The sequence below is a fragment of the Heterocephalus glaber genome, unplaced genomic scaffold (genome assembly GCF_053883595.1).
Source record: "Heterocephalus glaber isolate CG9 unplaced genomic scaffold, H.glaber_assembly_v1.0 deba00001497, whole genome shotgun sequence".
In the NCBI taxonomy this organism is placed as follows: Eukaryota; Metazoa; Chordata; class Mammalia; order Rodentia; family Bathyergidae; genus Heterocephalus; species Heterocephalus glaber.
The window spans coordinates 32,937,767-32,961,315 of NW_028258320.1; the positions used below are offsets into that span (position 1 = coordinate 32,937,767).

Below are 23,549 nucleotides of genomic sequence, written 5' to 3' on the forward strand. Positions count from 1 at the left end.
TAAATCAAGGTTAAAAATCTAGGAAGCTATGTATCATAAAAAAACTGATAACTGGAATTATTAACTATCTTATCTTAGGTGCTACCTGCATCCTGTTCCATGTGCTTTCTGCATTTTAGCCCATTCAGTACACATAAAATCTGACACTGTTGGTTGTAATTTCATCCCTATAATAATAGGATCTAAAATATGAAGTACTTTACCAAAACTGGCAAGTGGCAAAATGAGTTGCATGAAACTGTTAAATTCTGAATCACTTGGATTTTTCCTTAACCAAAGGGAACTTAAAGTTATGAATAAGACAGACCACTGTCTTTAGTGTTGAAGAGACTGAGTTCAAATTCTACTTACAATACTTAGCAAGTCTATGACTTTACACAAAGTTTCTAATCTACATTAAACTTAGGATCCTCATCTAAGGAATGGAGATAGTAGATCTGATTCCCTAAGAATTAGAGTTTCATACAACTTAGAAAAAATTAAGAAACCCTAAAGCATAATAAGAACTTTGGTAGCCAAAATGACACTAATAGTAGTCCTGGTAGTAATAATTATTTCTACATGCAAATTTTGAGATACAGAGTATTAAGATTAATTTTAACCTTGATTTGCCCATTTGAGGCATGTGTTATTTTGCTAAGATTAATATTCTCCATATATTTCAAACTCATCTCCTTTATACTCTCATACAAAGGTCTGACAATCACTGATTACTGATTGTCATCAGTCTCTTCCAGTTTGGCATGTAACTCAGGGATCATTATTAAGTTATTTGAATCTAAATCCTTCTACTATCACCTAGGAAACACATTTTCTATGTTAACTACTAAAATGTAGTGAAAAATTATCTCAAAATTTTACTCAAATTAAGATAGACAGATTGATATAGAGAAATAGATATGTCAGTTTCCAGAATTAGAACTATGACACCTTAAACAAAAAATTATCATGACGGCTTGTTCTTAGCACATGTAATTTAGAAATCACAAAATTCCAAACCTCCAAACTTGACCATACTAAAGCTGTAGTTTAAGAATGAAGGATGTGCACTGAATAATCATTTCTTTTTGGCCTCACAATATTAGATTAAATACTTGTGTTTATAAGTTCTCATACTTTAGTGTACTTTTTCCCATAATATTCATTAAAATTAAAAATTATTTATGTGTTTGTGCTTTTTCTTTTTAATATTTATCTTCCCCATTAGAATGTAATTTTCATAAGGGAAATTTAAAAGCCCTGCTATCTGTCCTGGTTGTACAATACATGCTTACTTTATTACTTGAGGTTATCACTGTTGTAATTTTTTAAAAAGCAATTATGTCTTAATCTACTTTTTCCACTATAGTTCAAATGGTATGAGATCAGAGAGCATAGTACCTTGTCCTTCATTTCATCCCCAGCCCTAAAATGCTATTCAGTTAAAACCAAAAACAGATATGGATAAATAAATGATTGAATGGAAGCATGTATGACTAAGTTAAATCAAATTGCTATTTATCTCTGGGGAAAAGCACTGAAGAAAATAAGACCTAAATTATTTTTCCACTTGACTGGTTTGGGCATTAGATAACAGTAAATACATAGTTGCTATAACGAGCTAGTAACTAAAAGTACAGGAAACGAAACAGTGAAATTTTCATGCTAAAATGTCACCAAAATGAATCCTGAAATTACTTGTAGCCTGTTATCCTGTGGGCTTCACAGCTTGTTTATAAAGATTACATCCTGGATGCTGCTAAACCATATACTCCAAACTGCAGTCCAAGTTATTTCATATCCCCAACATTCTACGGGAACTCCAAACCAGCTCCATCCATAGCACCTGTTTGGATGTCATGTTGACATGCTAGACTCATTATCATTTCATTGCTCATTATCATCTTATTATAATGATACAGAAAACGTACCAGAATCATGAGAGATCACAATCCCCAGATTAGGGAAGAAAAGAGATGGGATCCTGATTCATAGACATTTCTACAATCTAGGTTTATTTATCGAATAAAATACCTATAAATTCTGAGTTGCTATGTAGTAATGTGCTAAAATGTGTATTTCTCTTAATTTCCATAATTAAACAAAGAAAATGATTTCAAAATGAATTGTAAAATTTTCCAGGTAATTATCCTCTTTATCTCTGGGCTTCAAACTATCATGCAGCTAGAATATTTCATAATGCTATACCTAATAAAACAGCTTTTTCCTTTTTACCTCCACACAAATCACAAGTACATATTAATATCCTAAAGTCAAAATAAAGCTCAGTTATTTGCTAGCTGTTCTGCATTACTGTCTATATAAGGTAGAAAATAATAGCTGTCTTCCTGGTTGCTTTTAAAAGCTAAAAGAGAGAAAGGATGAAACTTCACCTTACCTAAGTCTTTCATTCTCACTTGGAAATCAAATTCAACCAAAAAATATGAGCCAAATTTCTGGACATAGAAGTGAAAAAAGAAAACTATTAGTATCAGTCAGAAAAATCAAATTTTCAAATAATTGATAATTTGAAATAGGAAAAGGTCCAAAGGTGGAGGGTTGGTGGGAGGGGAAGGGGAAAGGGAAGAAAGGAAAGGAAAAACTATGTGAAAGGGAAAAAAAAAGGAAACAAAGTCTATGTACATAGGGAAGGGTGGTGGGGGTGAAGGGTGCACAGGTAATGGGGAAAAAAATAAGAACTAAGATACATCATGTTCAGGTACAAGCACCCAATGATAAATGCAAATGTATTGTATACCTAAAAGTACCAATTAATATACAAATTAAAAAAAAAAAGAAAAATCAAACTTTCATAATATTGTATCATTTGAAAACAATGACCAACTGATATTGTAATGATTGTGTTTGCATGTCTTAGTTGCTTTTTCTGGTTTCTGAGCCAAAATACCTGATACCAAAGTTAAAGAAGGAAAGGTTTATTATGGCTCAGTTTGTAGAGCTTTCAGTTCATAGTTGGCTGGCTCCAAGGCAGGGTGGCATGGCAGAGGGGCATTGCAGAAAAGAAACAGTTCATAGGGGAGCAGAAGTCAGGAAGGCATTAAAAAGCAATGTAGCAAACAGCAAGCAACAGGTGACAACAAGAGGCCTCTTTCTTTCCCTTATAGTCTATCCAGGACAGGTAGCACTCACGTCAAGTGGGGCACCCAGAATCCTAGCACCACAGCATAAATCAATCCCAGCACCACATCCTTAATCCCAGCATCACACACTCTAGATTCAGCCACCATTGAAAAGCCCCATCTATGACTACATGAGGCTTTGGGGAGACATCTAGTTACAAGCCATAACAATGCATAAGTTGTTTTGTATTCTGTCAAATAAGGAGTTTATAATCTAATTAAAAGGCAATGTAAATAAAGGAATAAGATGTATCGCTGATTCCCCTTCAGGGAATATAGCAGTGTTTTAGCTTCAGAGTAATGCAGACAGATATCCATTATCTGCCAGCCTCTTCAGGGAACTCCTCAGCTATAGAGGGCTTCCTTGACCAGGGTCAGATTCTCACTGGTGTTGCCCACACCTTGACTGATATCTGAAAATGAAAGCCTAGACATTTTGACCAAGTTTGAAAAAAATCTAAGCTGCAATTCTAATTCTATAATTCATTCCAGGGTTGGAAAATGATGCAGTTGGCCTTGTACAGAAGTTAGAATTGTTCCACAATCCAGTCCTCCTTTCTTTCTTCACACATTGATTTCAAAAGGACATCCCAAAAAAGTGCTTGAAAGCAATCTGTGTCTTATTGTCTACTCAGAAAAACCATTCTGAAAACAAATATAGCTTTTTCCTTCAAGTTGTGCAAAAAGGGAAGCTTTTGGAATCAATGATGGAAGACTTTTTTATTTTTATCTGGATGCATTCTGCAAAATAAATATATAGAAGCCGACAATATGTCTTCGGCTTGTTTTCTCACTATTTAGTTTATGATATCGCTGAAAGATTACTTCATTGAGATTTCTGAAACCTAGAACCGGAAATATTCCCACGTGTGTCATAATTCACAATGTGGATATATAGCAAATACAGCCTCTTTTTCACTGTCTTATTCATTCTATCTGAACATTTTTATGAGGAGCTCCTTGGGGCCCACAGTCTTTTCTAATGGTTTTATGACTCCTCAGTATCATACTCATCCAAGTCTGCACAGATTTCTGTCAAAAACAATCAGTCTTTATGAAAGTAGCCGAAGTAATCTTTCCTCTGGGCAGACCAAATCAAAGTGGCACACACTTGTCATGTTAGATGGGAGCTTCAGTCTCCATTTAGATTCTACAGATTTTAAGTCTGAAATAAGTCTATAACTTTCTTCTTTACTATCTGAAAAGATTCTTGGTAGACAGATTATAGAGTTTTTTGTTTCTTGGAGTAATATACTTTAAAAAAAACCTTGCCATTTCTATCTGTTCTTTTATTCCAGACTCCAGTTTTATAATATCATTTAATTCTACTGACTCTATTCTTCCCATAGAGTAATAATGCTCCATAGACACAACATTTCATAGACTAAATCTCATTATGCCCACAGATGATTTCTACTTGGCCAATTAGCATTTAGGTTTTCTACTTTTTGACTGTGTACTGACAGTAAAACAAAATATATGTACTTTTGAAATTTCTATGTATATTTTAATACCTACTCTGGCTTACTTCTCTTATTTAACCAGAAAAAACTTAAAACATTCAATAAAATAATCCAAGTATCTATTCAATTTTGAAATGTGTGTATATACTGTGTTTTATATTATAGCAAGTAGCACAATTTGTACCAAAATTGAAGTAAAGTGACAGTGTCTTGCATAACACTTGCAGCAAGTAATCTACCTAACATATTTGCAATTGTTCACACAATCTGTAGCACACAGAAATGCATGTTGGAAGAATGGCAGACTGGAAACAGATGAGCAGACTAGAATCAGGATACATAATTTCTGAATCTAAAGGAAGCTCTATATGTTGTATATCTTAATTCTTTCTTCTATGCATGAGTGTAGTCTGTCTTAATCACTTTCTCATTGCTCAGACTCAAAACTTGAGGCCAGTCTGACAATTTTTTTTTTTTTTGGTACTGAGGATTGAACATGGGTCCTTACGCTTGTGCAGCAGTCAGCAAAACCACTGAGCTAAATCCCCGGCCACCTCAAAACTTGAAACTTAAAAGAGAAGTCTACTTAGGCTCATGGTTACATTCCCTGATTGACTGTCTCCAAGAAAGAAATGACATTGCAGAGAGATACAATGAAGGAAAAATGTTTAAGTCATGGTGGCCAAGAAGTGGAGATTGAATGGAAGAGCTGGAGAGGGAGATGCGGACTTTCAGGTCACACTCCACCTCTTCTGACAGGTCCCATCTCCTAGCAGCAAATTTAGCTATGGATTCATGTGTGAATGAATCCACTGATGAGCATAGCACCCTGTGATCCAGTCGTCTGTCAGAAGCCTCACATGTAAACACACGAGACTCTTGGCGTACACTCTAGATCTAAACCATTAACAGAGTCTTAGGGAGCAAACAAAGAAATATAAGTTATTTTTTCCAATTATGTCTGCTTCTGTAATTTAAATGATTGTTTAATAAGATGGTATAAAATATGATTCTTTTATACCTCAGTAAATTGTAGGCAGAGGATTAAATATAGAGCATACCATTCTAAGTTACTTAGTGACACCCCAGAATAAGTTAATTACTTATTTTCTTAAAATTACTTAAAGATTACTAATTTGTAAGCCTAGCTCAGGCAATAAGTGAGGGTAAAAGAAAGCTAAGAGATCACTATCTATATCTTGCTCAACCTTAATCCTTTTGTCAAGGTAGCTAGAGATAAGATTATGTATAAATTGGAGAAAGCCCTTTAAGTTTTGTGGTTGTTGTCTGGGAAACACTATGAGTTTATACCCAGAAAAAGGAAATATTGTTAGTGTTTGACCATAAGGAGGTATTTTTCTTTCATTAAATAAATATCACTAGCCAGAATCCATTTGTTTCTCTTATCTTAGATAAGAAATTAATGAATGTTAACCTATAACTTGAAAAATTAAAGTATGATGTCTTAGTAACTTTCTTGTTGCGGGACACAGTACCTGATACTCATACTTTAAAGGAGGAATGGTTTGTTTTCGCTCGCAGTTTGTAGAGGTTTTAGTCCCTAGTCAGCTGGCACCAAGGCAGGGTGGCACGGCAGAGGGGCAGCACAGAGGAGAGCTGCTAACAGCATGGCAAGAAGTAAGCAGAGACAGATCAGGGAAGATACCTGGCAGGCACATAAACCCTTCCAGGCCACAGTCCCCGTGACCGGCTCTTCAACCAGACCTCATCTCCCAATAACACGTCAGCTATAAGCTTCCATGATCCAGTCACCTTCCAAAGGCTCTGCCTTTGCGAGGACAAGGCTTTGGGGAACATTTTGATATAAACTATGACTTATAGAAAATTTCACAGAAATTTCACCTTGGCTGTCACTTTCTATTTTCCAGTTATGATTTTTTTTCTCACACTGATACAAGTACATCTTTTGTGGGACAACAAGACATAGCAAAATGGTCTGTGAAAAACACAAGGACAATAAACAGGGTATAGATTATTGTTAGCCCTTTCATAGAAATGGACTAACATGTTTATATTTAATACCAAATAATATCGGATAAAAATAAATTGAAAGCAGATCAATATATAGTATCATAAAGACATTTAGTAAGAAAAAATATTATATCATTAATAACAGCTGAAACTAAACTGGCTTAAAGAAGTAAACAATAGTTTATGTCAAAATTTAACAAAAAGAATACACAGTGCTGGGGATTTAGCTCAGTGATTCTGCCACCTGCCCCACAAGCGCAAGGACCCGAGTTCGATCCCCAGTACCAAAAAAAAAAAAAAAAAAAAAGAATACACAAATATATTGAAGTGTCTAGGCCAAGTAGATTACCACATTAAAGGAAATCCATATTGATGATACTTTTCTCTTACCTTGTTATTAAAAATAGATGAGTATTAATTACAATTTCAGAGATCCTCTGAGTTATTTTGTATGATATGGACAAATGCTTTAGAAAGTGATAACAAAATGATGAGTGCTGAAGGAATTATGCTTATATAAAAGTGTTTATGGCATGTTATGAAGTTATACGAGCCTCTCTTTTGATTAGAACTTGTATTCCCCACAAGTGGATATCAATCCCAAAAGGACAAAAACTGTTTTTTGTAAGACAAAAAACATTCTTATAAATAAAAATAAAATAATAAAATAAAAATAGATATACATATATCCATAAACAGGTGAACAATATATCTGTGGTAATAAAATTTCTCAGGGGTTGGTCAATTACAAAGAACCAATTCTAAAAATCTTCAAGGCTGTGATTTAAAATAAATTCTGAACAATGTCAGAATAGAGTGTTAAAAATTAATTAAGTACCACATTCAATTCTATAAGAAGTAAGTCTATGCACTACATTTGTTTTCAAATTTAACCGGAAACATTTTTTTAAATGACTTTAGGTGGCAAAATGAAGTATAAGAAAGCAATAGAAATCCAGACAGAATGGCATGTCTGTAATCCCAGCATTCAGGGAGGCTCAGGTAGGATGACTGCAAATTTGAGTTTTGCTTGGGCAGATTAGTGAGAACCTTTCTCACAGTAAAAAATAAAAAGGGCTGATAATGTAGCTCAGTGGTAGAATGTGACTGGGGTAGATTCCCAATGCCACAAACAAAGAAACAATGAAAAAACAAAACACAATAGCATTAGTACATAATTTAAGAATAAATAATTGTTGATGTGGCAGGTCACTTCATAGTCATAAAAAAAGGAAATGTATACTATCATCTTAATTTTTTCTTATCATCAGAACCTGCTTTTAAAAAACTGCAAACACTAAATGACATTTTTTATTTCTTCATATGATTGGGTAGTTGAGATAGGAAAAATAAATGTTATTGTTTACTTGAAATTATTTTACAGAAAAATTTACAGAAAATACTTCATACCTACCATATGTCAATGCAAAAATAACAAGGTATCCTATACAAAAGCCATGTAACCACTAAGAACTTTAATGTAGACTAAAAAAAATTGCAGAATACAATAATAAATCATTTATTAAATGAATTTACAGCGTGATTTAGGAGTGCTAGTATAACACTTTTAACTTACTCTGATGTTTCTAAGGGAGAAGACAGGTTAAAAAATAATCAGGTTGGGAAGTAGTTGGAAGATTTTATTATACAATCAAGCAGGCACAAGACAGCACAGTTAACTTGAAAAAAAAATCACTTAGAATTATGGCTTAGAATGTGTTTGCCCATAAGAAAGTGATGAGACTAAAGAAGTAGAAAAAATTGAAGTAACACAAGTGGGGAAAAAAAATATAATATCAACCTCTGACTTAACCATTACTACACAAAATGTAATAATACACACTAAAGCTATAGTGCTGAGTTATCATATACCAAGAGCAACAAAGGAAAAAAATAAGAAAATCACAGGGAAAGTCATCCCAAGTTTTCATTTCTCCAACTAGACCAGTACTGTTAAGAATATTTGAGAGAAGAAAAAAGCAGTCTTGTTTTAGAGTTATGTAAATGCATTTAATGAACATCAAACATTACTTTCTTTGTCTGTGGTGTGAACTCTATAATAACCCTTTTTCTGAAACATCGAAGTAATCATTTCAGAATGTCTGCCATTATACAACAAAACAATATGTAAAGATTTTTAGTACAGGGATGCATGACTTCTTCCTAATGTTTGTTTTGTGATTACCTAGGGTTAATTTACGTTTTGTCATTACCAGATCTTTAGCTGATTTTCTAACTCTTTATAATGGCTTGTAAAATTTGACATCTTCAGTTTATTTGCATTAAATGCCACCCAACTCCAGGAAGATATTTTATTTCCTTTGCTTGCTGTCAATCTTTTTAATTCATTTTCATGTTTCCATTCCTGTCCTGCTTTTCCATTTCTTTCTCTCTTTTTTTGGTACCGGGGATTAAACTCAGGTCCTTGCACTTGCACGGCAGGTGGCGAAACCACTGAGCTAATTCCCCGGCCCAAAGTTTAGATTCTACATGCAAGATATATCAATTAAAGGAGAACACATGAAAAGTAGCTGACAAAGTTTTTTTTTTTTTTTTTTTTTTTGGTACCAGGGATCAAACTGTGGTCCTTGAGCTTGCAAAGCAGGCAACGGAACCACTGAGCTAAATCCCCAGCTGGTTTTTCAATTTCTTATACCCTCCCACCAAATAATTTATAGATTCTTTTCTGTAATGGTGTCTCTTGTTAAATAACAGGTGGATGAGCTACAGCATTTCACAAAGGCTGATGTTTAGCTGTACCTCATGAGTACAAGAAGAATCAGAAAAGAAAGGAGTTCTAGTATGAGAGAAACTGGAGATAGCTTTGGAAGATGTAGAGTGTTTTCTAAAGAATCCTATCAGGGAAGTTGCTTCCCTGTAAAGGTAGATGTATTTTCATTTCTGAGATAAAATAACCAACATTCAAAACCTAAAGGAGGGAACTTTAATTTGCTAAAAGTTAGCTTCAATCAATGATCAGGTAGATCCAAAGGAGAGACATCATATTGGAAGCTATTTAGTTCATGGCAACCAGGAAGCAAAACAAGGTAAGAGTACTGGAGCTAAAGAGGCAAGGGGCTAGATACAGAACCCAAGATAATGTCTCCTGACCCACTCAGGCATCTAGAAGTATGCTCCACCAATTGCCAGGGTAGATCCCAAAGCCAATCAAGTTGAATCTTTACTCTACCTGCCATATCCCACCCCTTTTCAATTTACTACTCAAACACACCTCCTTAAACCATACTTAATCTCCAAATAAAGATAAGAGCAAATTCATAGTTACATCTAACATAATTCAACTGTCCCATATATAACTGGAAATTGAATAATCCTTTTCTCAAAGTCTCAAAAGTCCAAGTCCAAGACTCTTCTGAGACTCCAAGCCAATTATTAGCAGAGAATCTCTTCTAAAAAAAAGTTACATAATCCCAAGATATAATGACACAGGGTGAACATTCCTATTCTAAAATGGGAGGAATAAGAGAATATAAAACAATCAAAACAAAGCAAGATATAAAACCATCAAGGAAGATATTAAGCCCAGTATTTTTGTATCTGGAATCCAGAGCATACAGTGGTAGAATGTAAGTTCCAAAAAACTTGGGCAATCCCATCATTATGGCTTTGACAATTGCAGCCCATACACCTTTCTCTTGGGCTGGTTCTATTCATGACCTACAGGTTTCCTCAGCAGATATTCCATGATTTTGGCTTCTCCAACTAGCTAGCATTTCCACTGTACTTTTGGCTTCATTTCTACAACTTCATTTTTTTCCCTGTCAGGGTCTTCTCTTGTGGCTTCCCATGAATCCCTTTGAAACCTTGGTATATGCCTCTCTAGCCTCACAGCTCTTGCATTCTGCACACTGATGAAACCAGCATAAATCGATTGTTAGTAAAAACAGAAGTGAAGTGCCCTTGGGCTATGGTTGCAGCTACTTCTCTTGGCCTGGATAACTGTGCACAGTGAAATTAATACTGGGAGCTGGCTCTTCTTGAGTAGGAGTCTGAGGACTCTTCATCAAAAAAAATGTTGACACATTTGCCCCTGTAGGCTTGCAGTGAGTGGAATTTTTGTTATTTCCTAGAATCCCTCAAGGAATTTTTTTTTCACGTGCCTTGTACAAAGTACCTGGTTTCTTTTTAATGAAGCTAATCTCTTTAGAAATCATACCTTTTTTGAGGCCCAACTTCACACATATTTTCTCCTGGGCCAAATTTAAGATTTCAAGTTTTTCTGCTCTGCTTTTTGCTCCCAATTATAACTATAAAACTGGCTCAAAGGAACAAGCTGTACCCACACCACACCCTGTTAGGGTGTCTTTTAAACTTCCCCTGACAGATTAATGAGTACAGTGCCTTTAATCTCAGTCCCAAAAAGTCTACAACATGAGGAAAATGTAGACAAATTTCTGCCAGAATTTAACACATATGGCCTCTAGTCCAACTGCCAATGGAGGCTGTTGTCTCAACTGAACCTCTTGAGACTTGTCTTTATTGTCCACTCTCCTGTCAGGATTCTATTATTCTGAGCTCTGACCAGAATCACCCATCAGGCTCTATGTATAGCATTCTAGGGCAGTGCTAGGCTACATTGCCAAACCTTTCTAAACTCCTCTTACAAACTACTCCAAAGGCATATAAAACACATGGTCAGATATAGTCAGAGCAATGACCCCACTCCTGGTACCAATTTTATGTATTAGTCAACTTAGAGCAGACACAAAATGCCCAAGACCCTAAACTTGAAGGGGCTATTTAATTTGCTTATACTTTCAGCTTACAATCAGCTGGCTCCAAGGTAGAGATATTATTGCAGAAGTGCATTGTGGAGCAAAGCTTCTTACTTCATAAGTAAGTGTTGGCTAGGGAGCAGAGTGGGGGAAGAGGGCCAAAGTGGAAAGAAAAAGGGATAAGACATAGACCCCAAGTAAACAGCTCCATGATATACTCAAACATCTCTAGAAGTGTGTTCCACCAAACTCCAGCCCTGATACCAAAGTCAATCAATTTAAAATTTTACTGTAACCAACATAAAAGTTGTGAGAGGCATGGTGGACTTCAAGATCATAGGACTTTTTTCTTTGCTGATTTATTTCACTCTAAAAAGATGCTACTTCTCCCATAACATCAGCCCTTGTCATGTAATTTACCTTTACCAATGAATTGGAATTGTAGAAGATCTCTTCCACTTCTAAACAGAATCAATTAAGTCTTTTGGCTTGGCTATATAATGTATTTTATCCCATCTCTCATATATGTTTGTATTCCATTGTAGGGTGCTCCTTGTTTTTCCTCTCTGTAGTAAATCCATCTGGAGTAGAGGTGCACAAAATTCATGATATGTAGATAAGAAACAAATATCAATAGTGGTAAACTGCCAAGATTTTGGAATTACTTGGAAGCTGACATATAAAAAAAATACTGAACCGTAGTTTATGTCAGAGGGTTAGTTGTGGGAAATAAATGCATAAAAAATACATTAGAACAATAACATGTATTCAAGCTTAGTACAAAGTGCAATTTATTGTGTGACCAGGTTTAATTGCTTTTTATTTTGGTAGATTCAGCCAAACTTTCAAGTAAGGTACCCACTGCTTGGTAAATTAGAAATCCTTAATTAAACATTTATTCAACAAATATTCACTGAATACCTAAGAAGAATAAGTGTTGTAAAGTTAATGATAAACAGTTCCTTTTTCTTGTGCTCAAGTTGCTTGAAGTATAGTGTAGGAGACAAGCTAATAACCAGGCAATCTCAACATGCTATGGAGCCAAATAAACACAGGATGACAGGGAATCTCAGTGGATGGATAGTTATCTCAATTTGGTGGAACTGGTCAACACAGCACAGAGAAATACTTAAATTCTGTAAGATAGTTTAATTGGAGTTTCTCCAAAGTTGAATGAAAAAAATTGAAGAACACACACACACAAAGATACAGCTTTACAGAAAAATACTATCCAGGCTTTATGTAGAGAAATAATATTTACTGATTTTTGTGGGTAGAATTCATCTTTTCAGATTTTGAAGGACAGCCTGCAGTAGTTACAACAATTAAAGGGATGTTTAGGGTGAAATAACTCTTATACTGCTTTCAGGTATCACTGTAATGATTTTCAGTGCTTCACAATTTATGAACAGATCATAAACATTCACCCACTGACGTATACATTTATTTCCCAAACCATGATGAAATTACTTTAAAACATAGCTGAAAGGTATCTCTTTTCTTCCATTTTCAAATAGAATGCACTTTTCAGAACTGCATTTTCTCAGGCCAAATATACAAAGCATTTCCCAGTTTGGTAACATCTATAATATCTACTGAATTTATTCATGAATGTAATCTAATACTTCCTGAATTTATGTATCAGAAATCATTGCATATTTATCCTCTTATAATAATTAAACATTTTTTTATTCATTACCAAGTCATGTAATTTTAACATATTTTCATTCCTTACACTAAAAATACAGTGAGGACAAGTAACTTTTATATATGAGTTCATTGATATGGACAACAATATTTTCAAGGAATCTTGAGAATAACAATTTTAATAGATTTCCTTTATCAGATTTTAAAAGATCCAAAAGAAAATAAAGGTTTAAAGAAGCTAATTAAAATCGACTAGGTTGTTCTATCAAAATAGTTTTTATCAATTTAAGATAGAATTTTTCTTTTCTATTAGATATCAAAAACACAATAACAATAAACATGACCATTTTTCTTGATTGTTTAATGTGACCCAAGTATGTTGCTAATTGTGTACATTACTCATAGGTAATGGTGAGAAAAATTACTAATTTTTATTATTTTACAGATAAAGGACAAAAAAAATCTTAGAACAATTGAGTCACTCAAGGCCATTGAGTGAGTACAGGAATGATCTGTACTTCTAGTACAGAATTGAAACGTTTGAGAAATCATTGGTTAAAATATAGAATCCCCAGGAATGAATATTTGAGAGTTTCAATATTTGTTGAAAAAACTATTCATTATTGTCATGTTTTAGGGGATTTTAACTCAGGTATGCTTGTTATCATCTCTCTAGGAAACCTGTTTTTCATGCTCAATAATAAATATGAAGCATTTGTATATGCATAGTGGAAGAAAATTACCCTCATTTTGAGTCATTCATTTCTTTCTCTCCTCTTACAATAATACAATAGAGTTTCTTTAATGAAATAAATCCAAAAACTATTTTATACCTTTTTTTAAGTTAATAGATAATCTTTTTTCTTTCAAAACCAGCAGTCTTTTTTTTTTTTTTTTCCTGGTACCTAGAATTGAACTCAGGACCTTGCGTTTCCGAGGTGGGCTAAATTCCTGGTCCTGTAGATAATATTTTTAAAAAGCACTTTTCCACTAATAGTGTCATTAAATGTATTAATGTGTCCAAACTTCATCTGATCTCCCTACTAAACAACCTTTATGTCTCTCACTTCAAGGTGAGAAAGGAGTGTACGGCCTCTTAAATTGCTGTAAAAGACAAGGGAAAAGTAGAGCAAAGCTCCCTCTCAGATTCACACTTGACTAATTAGGCACTACATTATACTTCACACCTTTATAATAGCTATCAAATTTTTCTTTTGTCTTCAAAATCCTTTGAGTATTGCTGATTTTGTCAGAATAAACAAATAACTTTTCTCTATGTAGTGTAAATAAGTAGAAAAATTTTTAAGTTGCAATTAATCATTGACAGATTACACAAGAAATCTACCCAGACTTTTAAATGGAAGCGTCCTAAATATCAGGCTCTACTTTGGAGTTTTATCCTAATATGTTACACACATAGAGACATGCTTTTAGATCTCTAGAAGATTGTCAGCCTCCAATGCAGAAGTGCAAGTGATGGGCTCCTACTATTCTATTTTTTTTCCATTTCTGAAATGAGTACTCACTGTGTTGCCCAGACTGCCCCCCCCAACTCATGATCCTCCTGTCTCCATCTCCCAATGAGCAGAGATTACAAGTGTGCACCACTTCACTCAACACGAGATTCTGCTTTTACTGGTTGAAAATTTGTGTAGTTAACTATTCTGTAAAGATAATGAACAGCAATAATAGAAAGGATAACTTAAATCATCTTTAAGAAATGTATTTTTTGCTCAGTTTTCAAGCATCACGCTAAAACTAGGTGCAAAATAATCATTCCAAAAACTTTAATAAATGCTCTCATATATTATCTGACTTCTTCCTCTAGAAATTACTTGACTAGCTTTAATAGATTTTCATTTCATTTTAATTATTAAGATTTGCCAATTGTATTGCTGGCAGATATCCAAAATTCTGTTTATGATGGTCTTCGTTTTTATTTTTTAAGTTTTTGTTTGACAACAAACTATCAGCCAATTACTCAACAATGTTTGACTGCAAATAACTTGCCACAAATCAGGACTTGTAGTAAGATGTATAATACCAAAAAATGTGAACAGTTGAAAGATATTTTAAAGTTGCTGCTATTACCATTTAATGCCTTCATATAGTACAAGAGGAGATTTTTTATTAACAATTTTAATTAACTTTTAATTGATTTCTAAGAAGATAACTGGTTTCATTAAAGCATCACACACTGAGCTGCTTGGTTAGATATTAAACATCAATGTAACATTCTTCACAGTACTGCTGATAGAGAATAAGGTATGCTATGTTTGGTTATCTTTTTTTTCCTTAAATTCTTTTATCGGTATATTTTAGGTTTACAATACACTGACATTTATCATTGGTACTTGTACCTGTACAAGATGTATCTTGGTTCTTATTTTTTCCCCATTCCCTGTCTTCCCTTCACCCCCTCTGCCCTTCCCCATTAACAAAGACTTTGTTTCCATTTTTTTCATTTTCTCATAATTTTTCCTCACCCTTCTTTCCTTTCCCCTTCCCCTCCCACTTCCCCTACCCCTTTGGACATTTTCTTCCTATTTCAAATTATCAATTATTCATTTTAATAATTTTAATCCTTATTTACACTCTCAGTTTCTCTCACCAGAGAAACTATTTGTTATTTATATGTGTGTCGTATTTATTTCACTTAAGAGTATGGCTAGAATATGCATCCATTTAGCTATAAATGCCTCTAGTTTCTCATTCTTTATGGCTGAGTAGTACTCTATTTAACAAAAAAGCCACATCTTCTTTATCCAGTTTCCTGGTGATGGGCACTTGTGCTGTTTCCAAACTTTGGCTATTACAAATTGTGCTGGTATAAACATGGGTGCACATATATTGCTGTGGTATGATTCTTTTAACTCTTTAGGGAAGATACCCAGCAGGGGAATAGCTGGGTCAAATGGGACCTCTAGTCCTAGTTCTTCAAAGTATCTCCATACTGATTTCCCACAGTGGTTGCACCAGTCTGTATTCCCACCAACAATGAAGAAGGATTCCTTTCTCCCCACACCCCCACCAGAATTTGTTATTAGTTGATTTCTTGATAGCAGCCACTTTTTCTGGGGTGAGGTGGAATCTCATTGTTGTTTTCATCTGCATCTCTTGAATGACCAGTGATGTTGAACATTTTTTCATATGTTTATTTGCTGCTTTTACTTCTTTCTGTGAGAAATATCTGTTCATTTCAGATGCCCATTTTTGAATTGGGTTTTTATATTTGGGAGGTCTGATTTTTTTAAAGTTCTTTATATAGTCTAGATAGTAGACCATTGTGTGAGGAAAAGCTGGTAAAATTTTTTTCCCACGTTGTAGGTTGTCTCTTAGCTCTGGTAGTGGTTTCTCTTGCAGTGCAGAAGCTTTTTAATAAGATGAGATCCCAGTTATTGATTCTTTGTGCTCGTTCCCATGCTACTGAGATTTTGTTCATAAAGTCTTTTCCTATGCCTATGTCTTCAAGAGTTCTACAAAACTTATCTTCCAGCAAGTTTAGTGTTTCTGTGGTTGTCTTGTATAATTTTATATACTCATCTCTAGTAGCTCCTATAGTACAAACTACCTTGCTTAGTGAGCCCATGTTGTTTTATAAGTCTCAAATAATCATACTAAATAAAAGGAAAGAAACAGCTTTGCATTTTACATTCTGGTCCCTTTTTCTCTATTAGACCTATGTCTGAGCAAACTCAGAAGGTTTAGAGAAAATTCCAGGAGAATATATTCTCTTATTCCATAAAAATCAAATACTCATCCTTTCATGGGCATTTATGGATTAAGTAGTGGTAGATCAGGTCAAAGTGTGTGCGTGTGTGTGTGTGTGTGTGTGTGTGTGTGTGTATTTGCCATATTTCTTACATTTTAACTGATTTAAATGAATTTTAAGTAAATTATGAAAGCTAATTCATGACAATGCCCAATCTAATATTTATTTTCAGTCTACCTGTTGAATATCTTTTTGAATATTCCTATTAACAAAGCATCTCATCACAAAATAGAGATTGTTGTATATTTGAAAAAGATGAGATTAAAGTTAGGGATCTTGAGGTGAGACTATTTCTCTGGAAGGACAAAATAAATTTACTGTATTCATACAAGCCTTGAAAGAGGAGCAAGGTGACCAAAGAGCGGGTCAAAGAGATGAAGTGGAAAAAGAAAGAGGAGCAATTTTAAAAATTCAAATGGAACTTGACCACCACTGCTACCCTTAGAGATGGGAGACGTGTGCCAGGAGCCATGGGATGTCCATGACATCTAGAAACTGGGATCGGGTCTCACATGACCACCATCAGAGAAATGTGGATCTTAGTCCTACAACCTCAAGTAACTGAGTGCTGGCAACAAGTTGAATGAGCAAGAAAATTGTTTTTACCCTAGAGCCTCCAGAAAGGAACACAGCCCTGTTTATACCTTTGCTTTAGCCTAGTGAGATCTCTGTTACTTATCTGCAGGGGTTTAAAAAAATAAAATTCATTTGAGGAAGCTGATAAATTTGTGACAACATGTTATAGGAGCCATAGAAAACTAATACAGTTCTTCACTCAGTATGGTTCAACTTAATTTTCAGTTTTATGATGGTGTAAAAGCAAAATACGTTCAGTAAAAACTCTACTTTAAATTTTGTTCTTTTCCAAGGGTAACAGTATGCTGTAGGACACTCTTGAGATGCTGGGCAGCAGCAGTGAGCTGCAGCTCCCAGTGCTAGTAAGCAATTAATACTCAACAAGTTTGTAATGTGTTGCTGGATTACAAAGTTTGGTAGATTATGTTTTTGTTTTCGTTTTTGGTACAGGGCATTGAACTCTGATCCTTGCGCTTGCGAGGCAGGTGGTGGAACCACTGAGCTAAATCCCTGGCCCCTAGATTATGTATTTTAAATGCATTTTACTATATTTTAAATGTATAGTGGGTTTATCAGGTTACAATCTCATGGTAAGTGAAGGAGCATTGGTCCAGATATATTTGAAGATCCTCCTGGAGGTATCAATTAAGAAGCTGAACATATAGAAGACATATACAATATTTTCTCCTCCACATACACATCACCACATACACAGTCACACCCACACATACAGCCATGTCAGTTGAATTAAATTATTCTATCATAATAAACCTTCAGTTACATGGAAGTATAAAAATAACAAGAAGAGGCCTTTAAATTTCTGATTCCATAATGGACTGATTTTGTGACCTTAAGTGTTTCAGTGATAGAAAATGTAACACAAAATTGCAAAATTCTAGTGAAATAAATAGAACTTTATATTATAAAGTTACAGTTTTTCTCATATTTGATCAGTTTTCTTTCAGGAAATGCTGCACAGTGTTGTTTGTTCTTTTCCAAAACAATAACTCACATAACTGATTTGTCAATAATTTCTTAGGAAAAGTGTAGGCAAAGGTTAAAAATAGAAGGAAACTTGTCTATAGATATTCTTCAGCTCTTTTGCAGTATATGTTTCTTTTCAGCATTCCTTAATTCTTTCATCATTTCTCAGGATTATGCCTCAAACTATGTTAACATCACAAGGACTTTTGTATTTTGATAAGTCTAAGGACAAATCACCCTAAAAGGTCTGGTGTTATGACACATTAGGAGAAACACATTTTTAATCATGATTTTCACATTTTGTACTTAACCATTTTAAACTACACACAGTCATTTTTCGACCACAGCTGGCATGCTTCACTGATGTTTATGAAGCTGAAACTGAGTGCAAAATGCTATTAAAATGCATTATATTATATTCCAGGCTTGGCAGAGATTAAGTGATTATTGTGTTCCTAGTTCAGAAGGCAGTCATGTCTTTTTTTCCTTCATTTTCTTGCTGATAATCTTGCTGATAGTTTGGTAGATTATATAATAATTTATAGCTTCTTAGATTTTTTTGAAGAATAGTAACAGTATTATTTAATACAAAACATGCAATATTTGATAGTGTAAATTTGTAATTTATAATACACTTAACTGGCATACAGAAGATTTTTTTCATAGCAGTCTATTAGAAGAATATTCACTCAACATTTCCCCATCTTCGATGCAGTTATTAATACAACTTAAAATTTTCAACCAATGTAGATTTACTATACTGACAATTCTGCTGCTATTTGGATTTGTATTCTAATATTAAAAACTAACCTTAGAATTGCTATAGTTTTATTACCATTTAATTTTGGAATAGATTTAATTTCAAATTTCAGTTCCATACGTTCATTTAACCTGACTCATTAATCCTATTGGTATTTATTAAATAATTTTATATATGTGGCATTGTAGTAGGACACTGGGGTACTTGTTTCTTGTGTAAGCTAAGGCAAGAAAATTTAGTTCACATGTAGGCCACATTTTCTCATTTGCAAAATGGAACAAATGATATTTAATCATTGGGAACATCATGAAAATTAAATGAGGTAGTATATATAGTGCTTAAACAATCTCAATATGAAAATATATAAAGTCCTTGAACAAAAACAACATACAGAGGGCCGGGGATTTAGCTTAGTGGTTCTAGTGCCTGCCTCACAAGCGCAAAGACCAGAGTTTGATCCCTGGCACAAAAAAAGAAAAGAAAAGAAAAACATACAGTAAAGTATGTTAATTAAAAGCTATATGTTTTTCTACTTAACATTCAAAAATCTATTAAAGAAGCAGTACCTGAAAAATTCAGCTTTTTTATTATTATTAACTCTGACATAGTGCATTATTATATTGTTAATGAAAACAAGGTATGACTTACGCTCCTTTTGGATGAGCACGTATATATGTATATAATACATATATATTATACATATATATAATACATTTATATTAAATTATAAGTTTTTCTTATTTTGAATATATATATATATAATTATGGTATATTTCTAACTTTGAACCACACATTGATTCTTCATTATATTCTTAAATTTTTCTTAGAGCAAAAAACAATATCTGATTAGAGAAATGTCATAATTTATCAGCAGGACAGCAGAAGCTGTTCTGTGAATTCCTCTGTTTTTCATTGCATTTAGGCAACAGACCCTGATGCTGGAATAAATGGCCAAGTGCACTACAGTTTGGGTAACTTCAATAATCTCTTTCGCATAACCTCCAATGGGAGCATCTACACAGCTGTGAAACTTAACAGAGAGGTGAGGGACTACTATGAACTTACTGTTGTGGCAACTGATGGAGCAGTACACCCTCGACATTCAACTCTAACACTGGCCATTAAGGTTTTGGATATTGATGATAACAGCCCTGTGTTCACCAATTCAACCTATACTGTAGTTGTTGAGGAGAATCTGCCAACTGGAACTACCTTCCTTCAAATAGAGGTATGTAGTAAAAACAAGAATTTCATGAATTCTGCAATATAAGATTTGCCATTAGAAGAGGGTTGCCAGGTTGAGGAACAAAAGCACAATATATTGAGTTAAATTTTAATTTCAGTAAAAGAATAAATGTCAGTATCTCTCAAATATTTCATTTTGTATTTTATGTGACAGCACCCCTTCAGGGTAGTTCCACAAAATTAAAGAAAGAAAGGTGCATTTGTGAGAATGAAACAACAGTTTCCTCTAATTTACAGATGTAAAACTTTATGCTTTTTGTACTATTTGACAATAAAATATCCTTTAAGAAAAATTTAAATTGTCTCAAAAGTAATCAGTATTAAACTTTTATTTGTATTTTCACTCTGATCTCTTTGCTCATACAAATATCAAATATATATTTTCACATATAAATATGTATGTGCAGATTTATTCCATATACAGCACGTGTTTATCCATATATACACATGTACACATATGTATACATTTTCTCCTACATTTTATGGATACTGTTATACACATTATTCAATAATATTTTTTATTTACTATACACAAATGATGTCTTTCAGGTTTTTAATTACCAAAGCCTACTTTTCACTTCTTAGCTGTAATATTACAAGAAATTGTGAATATTTTGAGTTAGTAGCTCAGGTTAATTTATAAATCTTCATTTTTGTCAACCAGTGCATTTAATTCTGACACAGGAAGTCTACAAAGTCTACAGTATTTTGCCTTTGTGGAATTTCAGTTGTGTTTAGTAAACAGACAAATATATTGGTAATTAAAATGAATGTCCACAATAAAAGGGACATAGGACTCCATTTTTATTCTTGCATTTTATTTTATTTCCTCAGCCTGAGGTGACTTTACCAGTCTGTTCTGTAAAGAGAACATTTGTTGGAGAAAGGTATTTCTAAAATCTCTGCTAAGAGGCTAGTCAGAGTTACTAAGCAAAAAGGACACAGATTATTCAAGGAAGTGGGAAACCCCTGCTGGAAATCTTGGAAGAGAGGGTGAGGTTTGGGAGACTAAAGGTCCAGAAGAATGTAATCTCCTTCTCATGACGTTAAAGAGGTTGAAGGAGCTATACTTTGAATCTTAGATGTCTCTCACAAGCTCATGTTTTGAAGGCTTGGTCTGTAGCCTGTAGCCCCTTCCCAGCCTTCCCTGTTTTGCAAATGCCACAATGTGATTGGTCCTCCACTACCAGGCACTCCACCATGATGTACTTTGCTACCACAAGCCCAAAGCAACGGGGCCAAGTGACTGTGGACTGCAAACGCGAGCCAAACCAATTTTTATTTCATGATTATTTCAAGTATTTTATCATGGCAAGAGAAAGCAGACTAACTGCTTGATGGAAATTTGAATGAAAAGTCAAGAGGATTTTAGGTAGGAAAATGACAGAACATAATCCATGCTTTAAAATATTTTTCTAGCTGTGATGCTAATAACAGATTAGAGGAGACTAGGACTCCAGTCTCAGAGGTGCTTGTATTAAAGAATGCACGTTCAACACACTCCAACCTTCTCCATTTTTGTTCTTGCATTTTATTTCCTTCATCTGAGGTACACTTGTCAATCTGGTTCTCTGAATGAAATAACATCCTACTTCCATGAAACCTGTTACTTTTTCTATGTTCTAACTCAGAATGTTTTTCAGATGTCATGAATTTTTCCTTCTGTTTTGGTATTTGTGTATTATTCCTCTTTAGGGCATAACCTAGAGTGCAGCAATTATATATTTATTCCTCTTGGTTCTCTCCACAGTGCCTTTTACATGATAATTGCTCAATATATATTAGTTACAGGAAGGAAGGTATAACAGACTGATATCTAGGAAAGTATCACAGAATTCTTATGAGAAGAAAATGGTACTTAACACTCCTTATTTTTCCTTTTTAGTCCTTTAGTACTTTGCTGATTGAAATCATTGAATAATTATTTCTATTTAAAGCATTGTCATTATTATTAAATGAGCAGAAATTAATTATTTCTGATATTGTGTATTTCTGTATTGTGGTATGATTCATTTATTTTAATTTTGATCTTTCAAGTAAAGTAAATAATAGTAATAAAACCAGTAATGAAAAAAATGTCATGACTGTTTTCATCCTTCTCTCCCCTACTCTCCCCTCTCCTCCCCTCCCTTCCTTACCCTTCCCCTCCCCTCCTCCCCTCTCCTCTCCTTCCCCCAACTTACTTTCCTCAATATGTGCAAATTTACTTAGCCAAAGGGCTTCTCTTGACAAATGTATATTTTGTCATCATTAAATTCATGCTCTCCTAGGCACTGCATATGACTTCCATCAGTCTTGAGTTCTATTTTGGCTATGCCCCTGATACTACCACTCTTCTGCTTAATATTTTTTAACACCTGGTATTTTTTAACTTTATTTTTTTATTTGTACATATTTGTCATACATATTAACCACATTCATCATAGGGAATTTGTACCTGTACATGATATATCTTAATTCTTTTTCTCCCATTCTCCTCCCCTTCTCTGCTTAATTTCTTACAGGCTAAAGATGTTGACCTTGGAGCAAATGTGTCTTATCGCATAAGAAGTCCAGAAGTGAAGCACATTTTTGCACTGCATCCATTTACAGGAGAACTCTCCCTTTTAAGGCGCTTAGATTATGAGGCATTTCCAGATCAGGAAGCAAGCATCACATTTTTGGTGGAAGCATTTGATATTTATGGAACAATGCCACCTGGCATTGCTACTGTCACAGTAATAGTAAAGGTAAGGAATATAAATGACTTCTAGTTGCCTACTTCCTCTCGTTATATGTTTTTTCTGTTTCTTATATTATTCATTTTGGCAACAATTCATACTAACACAGTGGTATAAAGCCAAGACATAGCCCTTGTATTGTGAAGTTTCTATAAAGGCATGAGAAATAATTATATTTTTAAGTATAAAGATAAATTTGAAAGAGCCATTAAATATCCATTTGAATACTGACTGAGTCTACCATTACCTCTGTGACTTCAGGAAAATAATAACCTTGCTAAACTATAGTTTAGTTTAAATTTCACAGTAATGGGGATGTCAATTTGTTTCATACTTTTACATTTGAAAAATTAAATAAAAAATAGAATCTGGATGGGTAACAGTCTTAGGCCTCAGAACTAATTAGTTTTAGTTTAGAAACTCAAAATGTCTGGGTTGAACAATGCATCAGAGAGAGTCAGGTAGTTCAGTTCTAGCCCAACCATTGTCTAGCTCTGTGACCTTGGGAACACTGTTAATCTCTCTAGATTTATCT

At 34.1% G+C, this 23,549-nt stretch overlaps 1 protein-coding gene across 21 annotated transcripts in view; it reads left to right on the plus strand.

The window, feature by feature from the left end:
* The window catches only part of Pcdh15 (protocadherin related 15), a 1,622,160-nt gene that overhangs the window by 1,402,991 nt on the left and 195,620 nt on the right, over window positions 1-23,549 (plus strand). For all 21 annotated transcript variants that reach the window (XR_015440346.1, XR_015440347.1, XM_087184836.1 and 18 more), the window contains 2 exons: window positions 19,972-20,277; window positions 22,799-23,023. Coding sequence is in view for 19 of the 21 variants with exons in the window: in XM_087184836.1 (XP_087040962.1) it covers window positions 19,972-20,277; window positions 22,799-23,023 (531 nt within the window). In the remaining 2 variants the exon portion in view is untranslated. The remainder of the gene's footprint in view (window positions 1-19,971; window positions 20,278-22,798; window positions 23,024-23,549) is intronic.